Consider the following 9,802-nt stretch of genomic DNA (forward strand, 5'->3'; position numbering starts at 1 on the left):
GCCGGGGCGCGAGGCGGGCGCGGGGCCCAGCAACGGCCGGGGCTGGTCCCCCCAACGCCACCGGCTGGCGGGGAGGGCGGTGGGCGAGCGAGCCCTCCCGGCGGCTCGGCGGGGGGAAGCGGCCACCGACCCCGAACAGTTTCTGCTGAGGTTTTTATCCCCAGCCGAGCGAACAGTTAAAACAGCTCCAGCGCTGTGACCAGGAATTAACCTCCCACAGTAAAAACGGCCGTTAAATGATTACGGTTTACTAGGTCTTTAAATTCGGGGGAGAAAAAACCTTGCTGTATTAAGTTCACGTATAAAAAAAATGGAGCTAAACGTAATTATTTTTTTTTCCCCCTCCGGCTGGCACACACGCTCCGGCTACGACTTCCTAAACTCTCCTACGCGAGGGGAATTCAGAGGAATTCCAGAGCAGAATCAACGGGATTGTGAACAACGGTATTTTCAGGTGCTAACGTCCACGGGAGATCTACTCCAGATGTTCACCCCCCCGCCTCGGGAGCCCTGCGCTCCCTTACAGGTTTCCTCTCCAGAGTCACCGGCGGAGAACGACGCTCCCCGCTGTCCGGCACCCCTCCAGCCTAAACGCGCTCCCCGTTGCCGCTCGCCGGGGGGCTACCTGCGGGACAGCCCCAGCAGCTCTGGGGCGTCCGATTATCGCTTTTACGGCTGGGAGACACTTGGCGTGCAGAGAGAGCCGATTAGCGCCATGGTAAGCTGTTACTTCTACTAGTATAAAAGGCGAAAAGAAAAGAAAAAATAATTGAAGTGGTTGATGTCTCGGGTTTTCTCCCCTCCCAGCCCGTGTGAGGGTCGGGAGTAAGAGGAAGGCTTCACCCAGGCTCCTCTCGCGGTGCGGGGGAGATGAGGAAGAGGAGGCGGAGGAGGAGAGGCGGGAGGTTGATCACAGCGCAACACCGCACTTGGGATGCGCAGTGTGTACGAGAGGAGGAAGGCGTCCGCTACCTGAAGCAAATGGGATCCGAGCTCCTTGGCCACGTTATCCAAGGGCCCTATCCTGCTCGGCTGTCCCCAGGCGTCGCCCAGACCTGCAAGGGAACCAAGGAGCTGGTTAGAGCGGGAAGCGGAGCCCGGCCCGCCCTGCCTCCCCGGCGGGACACGGGCTGCCCGCAACCCGCCCGCTCTCCCCCCCTTCTCCCGCGGGGAGCGGGCCGGGCCCCGACGTGGGGGGTCGGGAGGTGGGAAAGGCCGAGTCCCTTCCACACACACGCCTGGGAAGGGAATAGCTCTTTTTCTGGGGGTCCCGGCCAGCGCACTGCCGCGGACCCGCTTTCTCCCTCCCCGGAGAGCCGCCCGCCCTCCAGCGCGCCCCCAGGGAGCCGCCTGCCCCAACCGCTTCCCCTCGCCCGCCATGCCGCCACCGTCCTGCCAGCGGCATCGTGCCCGTCCTCCCCCTTCCCCCGCGGCCGGGGTGAGGGAAGACCGGCCACACACTGAGGACCCGAGGGACGAGCCCGCCGTGGAGGCAGGAGCGGAGCACCCGGCCTGCCCGCAGCCTCGCCAGGCACAGCCCAGGGCACTTGGCGCCCAGTGGGGCGTTCCCACACGGAAGGCACAAGGAGCGGCGAGACACTCGCCTGTCTTCAATTACCGCCCCGGCCACGCGTGCTTCCCCGCGGGAGGTGCGGCAGGACGGCCCCCGACACCCGGCCGCGGGCCTGCCCGGCGCGGTCCCCCCGCCCCGCTCCCCTCTACCCCTGCCGCCGGCCGGAGGGCTGGGCCGGTGGGTGGCTTGCGCGGGGGTGCCGGTGCCGACGACCCCCACGCCGGCCAAGGCGGGTCCCGGCTGGGGAGGGGGCTGAGGAGGTTAAAGAGGGCCGGAGCTCAGTCGGGGAGAAGCTGCCCCGACGGCCTCTTCACCTGCGCACGGACGGGACCGAGAAATTTGCCGGCGCGACGGCACAGCTTCGCATCCCCCCCCCCCTTCCCCGCCCCTTCCCCCGGCCAACCCGGCCCCGGCCGAGCAGCGGCCCCCCTGACCCGACAGGCCCGACCCGGTCCCGCCGCTCCGCCACATAGCGCTGCCCGGCGGACTGGGGGCAGCCCGTGCGCCCGGCATTGCTTTGGTGACAGCGAAAGGTTATTGATGGAGCTGTGTTGGGGGGGGAGCTGGTCTGGGGTTTGTTGGTTTGTTTGGTGTTCATTTCCTCCATGCAAAGAAGGCTTGCACCAGCTCCGCGGTGGAGCTGAGACCACTACCCGTGCCAGCTGAAGAACTGAAGACTCATGTCGGCACCTGACGGCAGGCTCTGCAGCGTGCCATTGCCCGCAAGAGCGCACAGATGGGGAGATGGGGGGGAAGGGAGGGACGGGACCGCGTCCGTTCAATGCCTCCTTTTTGGAGGGAAAGGACAGCCCTCGGGGCTACAGCACCGCTTCAGAGAGGCCACGGAGCCCTAAGGGCGTTCCTGCCCGTGCTGCCCTGCAGCCGAGAGGCGCCGCGGAAGGCCCTTCCCGGTGCCGGGTGAAAGGCGGCGATGCTCGGTGCTGCCAGGCCGGCGGTGCTGGCGGCCGGGGCGCGGCGCCGCGGGCTCCACAAGGGCCCTGGCTCACTGCGGCCGGGGGCCCCTTGGGTCCCGTCTGAAGCATGGGCGCACAAGCCTGTGATGGATGCACAGCCCGGGCATCCTTCAGTGTCGCTGCGAACTGGTGCGCAGCCATGAAACCGAGTGCCGCGTTTTCCACCGGTGCCCTCTCACCGACCAGGTGCTCTCAAAGAAACCTCCCACCGCAAGCTTGCAGGGGCAAAGGCCACTGCAGCGGGAGCCCCGCTCGGCTCCGTGACGGGAGGAAGAAGAAGCTGGCACCCAGGCGGAAAGCCCTGCCCTAAGCTCCAGCTCTGGAGCGTATTTCTAAACGTCCTGCCTGAAGCCCTCCCGGATCCGCGTATCTTTCGGCCGGGTGTCCGCAGGTAGCCCTGGTCTAGAAACGATGGAAGCCTTTCTCCCCGCTCTTGGGGCGTCCCTTGAGGTGGACAGGATCTCCCACTGGAGCAAGGCGGGCCGGCGGAGAGGACGCGTGGCGAAGCGCGGCTGCCCGCCCTGCCGGCCCCCGAGTTTCACCTCCTCCCGGTGTCCCGGTGTCGGCGGAGCCTGGCCCCACGCCCCGCTCCAGCCGGGCAAGCACAAAGGAACCTCGGGCTCCCAGCGCCAGGCAGGGTAGCCCGGGGACCTTGGCCGGCCCTGACGCCTCCTTTCCGCCGTGGCAAGGCAGTAGCAGCACCCGAGGCCAGTCCCAAGAAGAGGCGTCTGTCTCCCCACCCCGTGTCCGTCGCTCCGGCTGCCCCAGCGGGTGTCTCCAAACGGCGCCGCAGAAGGGCACGGCATGCGGCTGCGCTTTCTTGGGGGTAGGGGAAGGACACGTTCTCTTCGCCGAGAGAGAAGTGTTTGGCCACGCATCGGGAAATTTGCTTTGAAGAGCCAAACGAAAAGTCGCACTTTTCTACGCCGTTTCCCGGTTCGCAGTTTGGAGAAGACTCCTAAACTTCCAGGGACCCGTCAAAACGTTCTTTCTGCTGAAACGCTGCTTACTCTGGGGCGGAAGGTTTGAGGATCGCAGAGACATCCTGCAGTCTCTTTCCCCAGACGGTAACAAATGCAAGCGACAGTCAGTCCTGGTGCTGCGCGGCTTGCCCTTTTTTTTCGATTTACTAATTGCAAATCTCGAAACTCCGCAAAGGGGGTTACACATAGCGGTGTAAAAACTGTCCTGAAACGAGCCCTGACTTCCCGAAGGACGAAGCAGATTTACTCTTTGAGCCACTCACGAAGAAGCTCTTCAAGAACGAACCGTGTCTCTGCCGCACCCGTGCGTGGCAATCTGCTCCGTCCTGTCCGTTACGGTTGGCCAGGTACGGTTTCACAGCATCCCTAACATCTCCACTATTTTTGAGGTTCTTTCCTAACCCGGACTAAAAAAGTCACTCCCGCAGATTTGTTCCCTTTGAAATTTTAAATTGGAGTTGCAATTGCGAACTCTCATCAAACGTAAACGCATTTGGTGGATCAGCGTGGCATTCGTCTAAGCTCGTTTTAAAGCCGATGATTTTATCATTTAATCCACCACCAGATCGCTTTAAAGATGGAAACGAAACGAATAAAACCTTACGTTCAGATAAAGGACTAACGCCTATTAACTTGTCTTCCGAGAGATTTGCAAACGCGCAGCGTACGTCCTGTAAACATATGGATGCAATAGACTCAGCCGAGCTGCTCCTGCCCAGCCAGTAAATAACGCACATTTTCACTCACTGGACTGGAGCGAGGCCAAAAGAGCTGCCGATACAAAGCGAGCGTTTCCTACACCTCCTGAACGCGGTGGGAGTTTGCCGGGGTGGCCCCGGCCGGGGATGGGTCTCCGGCGGGGGAGGCTGCCGGGTCTCCGACACGGGCGTACAGCCGGTGCCGTGCCGGACGGGTAATTTTGAAGGAAACGATTAAAAATGCCCCATTGCAGCGCGAATCACCTGCGACGCTGGCCCAGAGAGCCGTTTCCCTGCGAGCGGGCGAACAGCTGGCGCATCATCCTTCCTGCAAATGCTGGGGACACCCGTGGGGGTGGCCTGTCCCCCGAGCGCAGCCCCTTTGCCGTGCTAGAGGGCAGGGGATGGTCTACAGCACCGGCCTGGGGCGACTCCGGGAGCTGCCGGTAACGTAAAGCCCGGAGAGCCGGGCTCAGCGGCAGAGCCCGTCGCGGCGGGCAGGAGCTGGCACGGCGAAGTGCTGCCTGCGGGGGGGGTGACCCGCCGGTCCCAGGCGCAGCCTCCTCTCTCCTGTCATCCCGCCGTCGGCAAACATGGATGAGTTGAGCCCCTTTCCTTGTTTGCCCTCCACTTACTAGTGTCTGTAACGACCGCCGGTCCCGTCCCCATCGGGACCGGGACAGGGACCGGGACCGTGCGGCGGGGAGGGGCGGGGGACGGGGGGCAGGACGGGCACAGCGGGATGCTTGGCAAGAAACGCTAAGGGGGAAATAACCGGCCCGAACCACAGTGGTGCCCGCCAGCCCCCCCCCTCCCGCCGGGCACCGGCGGCAGGTTCGGCTCCCAAAACGGCGTTCCAGGGACAGACTGGGGGGGTTGCACAGGCAGTACGTGCTACTTTTGCCCTTGAAATGCGCGGGGGTTCTCATATGAACGCGTCCCGCTCCCTTCGGCAGACCCGGGCACGATTTCCCCCCTGCCGTCTTTTGACATCTCTGGCTGTTTTTCAAAGTACCTCAACATCCACTTTGTACCATTTCCCAGTTTCCAGGGAGGGGGGTGAGTTAAACTGTAATAAGATCTAGAAATATTTGGGAACAACTCCCACCTTTGCTCTCCAAATATATAAATTCGTACACACACACCTTTGAAAGCCCGGTAGCTTTTCTGCTTGGGATTCTGCTAAAAGAATTACTTCGCGATGTATTATGTTAAGTATCGGATTGCCCTGTAACTTGGAGTATTTCCTTTGTGTCTACTGTATTGTTCCCCGGCTCCCCCGGAGCGCATGGTCCCCCCGCGTTATTCAATCGCCATCCTTCACAAGGAACCTGGGTCAACTACAAGCGCCGGGATTTTCAGCGCCGCCTCTCCTGGGGGATTTTTCCCCAGCGCGGTTGTGCCTCCCTCGGCCGGGAAAGCAACGGAGAAATTACCGGGGGGGGCGGGGGGGGCCAGCTGCCGGCTCCTGCCTTCCGTCTAGCTGTGTCTCCCTCGTTTAGGGGAGGCCCAGGGCTGGATAGGGAGGGGGTGACCTGTCAGCCCGTGAGGTGGGGGAGACAGCGGGGCTCTGGGCGAGGGGCAGAGATGACACCTTGCCCCAAGCCCCGTCTGCAGCGAGGGGTATCTCAGCCCCGACGGCAGCGAGGATCGCACCGCTTGACAGGCGGGTCCGAGGGGCCGGGCCGGGTCTGGAGCCGACGGGGACCCCCCGCCCCGGCGGCGATAACCTCCGCTCGGCTGGGGGAGGCTCCCACGCCGGGGTCGCTTTGAGAAGGAGCAGGGCTGCGTTAGCTTAACTTTGGCAGGGATGTGCCGGGCCGCCTGCCTGCTCTCTGCGGGCTCCAGCGTCACCAGCTGGAAAGGCGGCCGAGGGCTGGGCGATGGGAACGGCGGGCGTAAAGATCAAGACTTTAGTTAAAAAAAAAAAAAAAAAAAAAAAGAAAAAAAAGAAAAAAAAAGAAAAAAGCCAAGTCCTAGAGAAGAAAAAAAAAAAGCAACAAAAACGCCCTCCAGAACACCCGGACAAACCAAACCCGGCTCTTTCCGGAGAGCCAGAAACAGCAGATCATGTTAACAGGCCCGAAAGCGGGCGCACGACAAACAGCGAGGTCCCGGGCAGAGCCACAGCTACCACGGTAGTGACCCCCTCCTTCCCTCCCCGCCAGCCGGGAGAGGCCGAAGCGACCCCGCCGCCTGGGAACGGCCGCGCAGCTCCAGGGAAGCCCTAATGGCACTTTTTGTTTTAGTAAGACCTTTAATGCCACTATTAGCGGTTAGTACAATAGAGGCACGTTTTCGAAGAGGGATTACTCACGCCGTCGGCTCGGGCTTTATTTATTTATTTAATTAATTAATGAACCTCTTCCGAGTGCGTTTGAAAATTAGATGAAATAGCTGCAATTCGCCTTGATTTTCTTAAAATATACATTCACGGACAAGTTTAAATAGGGACCGAAAACTCTATATGGTCCTAGTAATTTCTGTTGCCTGCGCCTCGGAATAAGGAAGAGGTCTAAGATCTACGGCTCAGTCATTTTATTCAGATTATTTTGTGTAGCGCGCATTATCTTTTGGGTCACTTATTAATTAGCTCGCTCCCATCCGGTTTAAACATCCATAAATGTGCAATTTTATAGTCAGTTTTGGAAACTGCGTCGGGGATGGGGGAGGAAGAGTGTCACAATTTAACAAGTCTGCCATAACCGGGGGGCAGAGAATTGCGGTTTTAAAAGGCGATTTATTCTCACGTCTTTTTCTTTCATTACCTCATGTTCAGAAAAAAAAAAAATATACCGACAGTCAAGACAGAGGAAGTCCCGTGGTGTATTTTTGTTCTACAGTAATAAATGCCTTGGCAAAAAATCAAAACACAAGAGAAGACGATCTTACAGAGCGGGAGCGCAGGGGAGGCTGTAGGTTGCTGTCTCCTGGACTTTAATTCATGAACCTGAAGGTCAGAGCGAAACCGCACGGCAAAATCTGTGATATCGGAGCACGGAATTATGCCTTCCAGGGCTTGCACTTTGAGGGGAGAAAGGAGCCGGAATATAAATCTCCTTTCACTCTCACTTCTTGGAGCCTGGTCAGGCGCCTCCGTGGGGGGATCTGTGAGTTCAGTCCCAAATGTGCATCTTCGGGAAAACCCTGCCCGGGTGAGCAGGGGGAGACTTGTCTGAACCCCCTTACAAGCCTTGTCGAAGCGCTGGGACCAGACACTTCGGTGAGGGTCTCAAACTTTGCGTAAACTATGTGTCAGCTCGCTCTGGAAATAAAGTGGTGGGGGCGGGGGGGGGACCATCCACCGGAGTTTTTAAAAACACACACCTCTCTCTCTCTTCCCCTCCAGTCTAGACAGAGCTGGAAGCCAGTTTTATAGCTGGACAACGTTTCTGATCACGCTGGCTGCAGCTACCCCGGGCCTATCACTCATGCTGGAGGCGTCTCAGGCCTGTGTGTCGTGTCGTCCCCGTCCCCGCCCCCCCCCCCGCCATCTCGGGCTGGAAGAAGTAAACTCCCTTGAGCCTTACGAGGATGATGCCACGGGGCCGGTCCGGGGCACTTCGTGGCCGACTCCCGGGGGAGGGCGGGCGGCGCAGCTCCCACTGCCCCGGGAGCAGAGACCGGCGGGTGGTGAGGGGGCCTGTTACATGCCCACTTTTATTTCAAGGCCCAGGACCTCGGACGTGGGTCCTCCCCACCCATTGGGTGCAACATGCTCGAAGGGGTGCTTTCCCCAAATCTCGCTGCCCCAGAATTTAAGATGCCGTGCCGGGCAGGCCTCTCAAGCTGTTGGGCTTCCCCTCCTCCCCTCCCAGTAAAGCCAACTGGAAACCACCAGCCGGATTTGGGGGAACGGGACGGGACACACACACTCCCCCTCCCCTCCTTTCGCAGGCAAATCCCGAAGGAAAGGGCAGTTAGGGTAATGCGGGACCGTGTGCCGTCAGGCAGCACCCCCCGCCCGGCACCAAACGCCCACCAGCTCCCTACTGGGAGCGGGCATTGCCCGCGGCCGCCTCTCTCCGGCTCTCCCCTCTGTCCTCCACCCTCCCAGGCACGAAGCGCACGGCTCAGGGCCGAAGGAGGTTGCTCTCTCGGCTTGTCATCCCTGGATGCTAAGCTTTGGTTTTAAATGTATTTCCACCCGTACTTCAGACGATGAAAGATCAGGAATTCGCTGTATGCATTTAAACGTTGCTCCTAATAAGCAGAGTGTGCGGAAACGCACGCCCGGCCTGTTTAAGGAAGACAGACACATAAAACACACCCGAACGGTGGGTATAAACCTGCTCTCGGGGTCGTCTTGTTGCTCTTGAGGATCCATAGGGCTAGAAAAGCAAGGACCCATCCAGCAGCATCTCGGAACGTGCCACTTTTCTTCCCTCCTAAATCAAAGCCATTGGGGGGCACGCTCCCCAGCCAGGGCCGGCGAGCGGCCCCCCGAAATTGCGACGCGCTATTTCTCATCGGGAAATTTCCCGATGGGGGATAACGGCTGGAAATTGCAGCGGAGCAGCGCCTCGCTTCCCCTTGCTCCTCTAACTCGGCGTGCTTCGGAAGTGCACGCTAAAGGAGCCCTGGCTTCCCGTAGCACTGCTAGTACTTGCTCTCGAAATTACTGAATTAGATGGCCATAACGGTAAGCTTTTCTCGGTTTGGAAGTGGGTTTTTTTCCGCCCCTCCCCCCTTACATATATAATTTTTTTTTTTTTTTAATTTGCAGCCTTTTAATAAAGCTCCTTAGAAACCGCGACGGAGAGCAGACCTTCCACTCCGGAATCTGCTAATTCCTTCCCCCCCCCCCCCCCCCCCCCCCCCGTCCGGAGAGGCACAAACAAATGACAAAGGGGGGAGCTGGGCTTTATTTAGCCACCCGCAGACACTAACCAGCGTTTCATTTCACGTCTCCCATCAGCTCAGCGGCGGCACGGAAAGGACGGGCGGCCGACGGCTCCCCACGGGTGCCGGCCGGCTGCCTCCCCTCGCCCAAAGCGGCCCCAGCCGTCCGCCCTCTCGGCGCTCGGGGGGTGGGTGCGAGGCTGGCCGGGGGGGAGTTTTTCACCAAACCCCGGGAGACGGAGAGAGGGGTGTCAGGCCTCGCTGCTGCGTGTCTCCGAGAAAAGCTGCAGGAGCCACCGGCGCTCGCCGCCCCGCACGGCCCCGGCCGGGGAGCAGCGGGGTCCCGGCCCCACTCGGGGGCAGGTTGGGCTCGGTCCGGCCCTCCCCGCTCTCGCCGGCCCCCGGAGAAGGCGGAGGGCCTCGCTGCGAAGCCTCGGCGCCTTATTTCCCAGCCTGCTTCCCTGCCTCCAGAAAACTCCAACCAAAACAAAATAATAATAACACCCATGCTATTTTTCTTTCCCCGAGGCCGTGCCTGGGCACCAGCAGGAGCGCCGTGCCGAGGGGCCTCCCCCGGGGGCCGGGCCGGCTGCCTCCCGGGGCCGCAGATGCCGGGCTCGGCGGAGCCGAGCGGAGCCCGCTCTCTTCGGGACGGTCCCCCCGAACATACGGAGCTGAACCGGCAGCAACGGAGGAGGGGGGAGAAGGGGACATTAACCAGACGCTCTGCCC

General features: G+C 60.6%; 1 protein-coding gene across 1 annotated transcript in view; it reads right to left on the reverse strand.

The window, feature by feature from the left end:
- The window catches only part of SIM2 (single-minded family bHLH transcription factor 2), a 58,512-nt gene that overhangs the window by 48,150 nt on the left and 560 nt on the right, over window positions 1–9,802 (reverse strand). Inside the window, exon 2 of the mRNA XM_010580340.1 lies at window positions 973–1,055. Within this exon, the coding sequence (XP_010578642.1) occupies window positions 973–1,055 (83 nt within the window). The remainder of the gene's footprint in view (window positions 1–972; window positions 1,056–9,802) is intronic.

The sequence above is a fragment of the Haliaeetus leucocephalus genome, unplaced genomic scaffold, assembly GCF_000737465.1.
Source record: "Haliaeetus leucocephalus isolate CR32 unplaced genomic scaffold, Haliaeetus_leucocephalus-4.0 Scaffold702, whole genome shotgun sequence".
Lineage (NCBI taxonomy): Eukaryota > Metazoa > Chordata > Aves > Accipitriformes > Accipitridae > Haliaeetus > Haliaeetus leucocephalus.